Consider the following 2,500-nt stretch of genomic DNA (forward strand, 5'->3'; position numbering starts at 1 on the left):
ACACACACACACACACACTCTATAAACGCGCAACTGTAACGATAACGGCAACGAGGAAACACTTTTCAGAGCGAGTTTCTTCTGACGAATAATACGAACATTGACAGCCAATCAGAATCAATCCTGTGTAACAATAACAATTATTTATGAAAATGAACTAAACGACAACTAATGATATCTAACCCTAACTAATGATAACTATAATCATAAGTAACTATAACGATAACGATAACTTTAACGATATATATAAAGTCGTGCTGGGCAACGATTAATCGCGATCCAAAATAAAAGTTTGTGTGTACATAATATATGTGTGTGTTCTGTGTATAATTATTTTGTATATATATTAATACACACACATGCATGTATATATTTAAGAAAAATATGTTATTTATATCTAAAATATTTATATATAATATAAATTATATATAAATATATATACATGCAAATTATTTCTTAAATATATTAGGGGTGACCCCGAATAGTCGAAGATTCGATGCTTCGATAGGAGGAGCCTGATTCGACTACCGATCTCATGGTCGAATCTTCGCAGAGGTGTTATGAAACGAGTATCATGCCCCTTTGGCTATATGAGGGCACTCAATTTCACATAGAACTAGCTTTTATGTCAATACGTTAATATTCAGCCTATTATGATAATGCTGTATATAAAAATGTGCAAAGAAAGAAGCTTTTAATAAATATTTTTTAACGTGCGTGAATAAATCCAAACACCCCGTGACAGATTTAAGTTTCACTTTCGATCCGTGACCGACAGAGGAGCGTCTTCGCGGCAAGGATTTAAATCTTTAACAATGTCTGGGATAAGAAAATCTAAAGTGTGGATGTACACCATCAGAAAGGATATTCTCCAAGGCTGGATTTAGCATCAGGAAAACCATTATCGCACTTCTGCCGGCCAACGTTAACACGTTTCACGCATAGACTGGGTTTCACGTTAGAATGTATTTTATCCGCGCGCACAATTTGAAAAGACTCCAACGGACACAGACAGAGTGAAAGACTGGATTAGTTCTCTCGATCAGGTAGGGTACAAGTGATTTCAAAACTTTTCAGCCGGTTATAATTTGATTTTTGGATGCTGTGAACATTTTTAGCTAAAAAGACTGCCTCCAGTTTAGCCTTTATTGTTGTTTCTGCAGTTAAAAAGACAAAGTTGAAAATTCTGGCTACTATCGTTATTTTAATAATTTCTTTATTTTTATTTTATTTATTGATCTGTCAGGGTTATCTAATCTAACTATTTGTGGCTTGTGTTTTGAATATATGTTCCCCTGCACTTTAGGCATTTTGCACACATTTGCTCCTCATCTTGTGACTTGATTCTAATTTATTTCGTTTTGTATTTTTTATTTATTAGAAAGGTATAGGCCTATTCTGTTCTAATTTAATTTTAGTAAATTAATTGTTTATTTTTTCGGTGCATCGATGTTGTGCTGTAGGCTGGCCTGCTCGCACAGGTAATTTAGCCGATTTAATTTGATTTGCATGTGAAATGCAAATCCTGTCTGCAGTGTGGCCTTTCTGGAGTTATGTTATTTCTTAGTTTTATTGATCCAAAATGTTTTTATACATTTTCTTCTATATCTTTGTGTGATTTTCTGTACATCGCGGCTTTGAAACGTTAAAGCCCCGCCCCCATACACATGATTCGACTATTAGTCGACTATAGGCAAGACATGACGATTCTGATTCGACTATGAAAATCCATAGTCGGGGACAGCCCTAAAATATATACATGCATGTGTGTGTATTAATATATATACAAAATAATTATACACAGAACACACACATATATTATGTAAACACAAACTTGATGTGATTTATGGCGATTAATCGTTGCCCAGCACGACTTTATAGATATCATCAAAGTTATCGTTATAGTTACTTATGATTATAGTTATCATTATAGTTAGGGTTAGATATCATTATTTGTCGTTTTAGTTCATTTTCATAAATTATTGTTATAGTTATGTTTAAAGTTATTATTGTAGTTAACATTATTGTTATCGTTACAGTTGTTATTATTATAATTAACATTATTCTTATAGTTATTGCTAGAGTTATCATAGATATGTGATTCTATATTCTGACATAAACCATATATACTAATATCAGATCTCATCTGGTTGATGGTTTATATCATCTCTGAATGCAAACGATCCTGTCGTCAGATCCAAACTTACCAATGTGACTAGAAGACATTAAGATAATAGATTAACATTGTTTGTGTGTGTGTGTGTGTGTGTGTGTGTGTGTGTGTGTGTGTGTGTAGTGGCCGTTCCAGTGTCCGGGGTCAGGAGGACTAAGGCGTCGGAGAGCAGTGTTTCTCTCAGCTGGACGGTTCCTTCGCAGAACCAGCACAACATTCAGGAGTATCAGCTGCGCTACTGTCTGATGGTGAGGCGCGTTATCGCTATAGTTACCGTTATAGTTATTATAGTTAACATTATCGCTATAGTTACTGTTATAGTTATTA

The 2,500-nt window shown here is 34.2% G+C and overlaps 1 protein-coding gene across 1 annotated transcript in view; it reads left to right on the plus strand.

Annotated features, from left to right (window-relative positions):
• Nucleotides 1-2,500, plus strand: part of ephb4b (eph receptor B4b) — a 39,872-nt gene that overhangs the window by 17,527 nt on the left and 19,845 nt on the right. The window contains 1 exon segment of the mRNA XM_084428449.1: nt 2,297-2,421. Coding sequence (XP_084284575.1) covers nt 2,297-2,421 — 125 coding nt within the window.

The sequence above is a fragment of the Rutilus rutilus genome (assembly GCF_951802725.1).
Source record: "Rutilus rutilus genome assembly, chromosome: 13".
In the NCBI taxonomy this organism is placed as follows: domain Eukaryota; kingdom Metazoa; phylum Chordata; class Actinopteri; order Cypriniformes; family Leuciscidae; genus Rutilus; species Rutilus rutilus.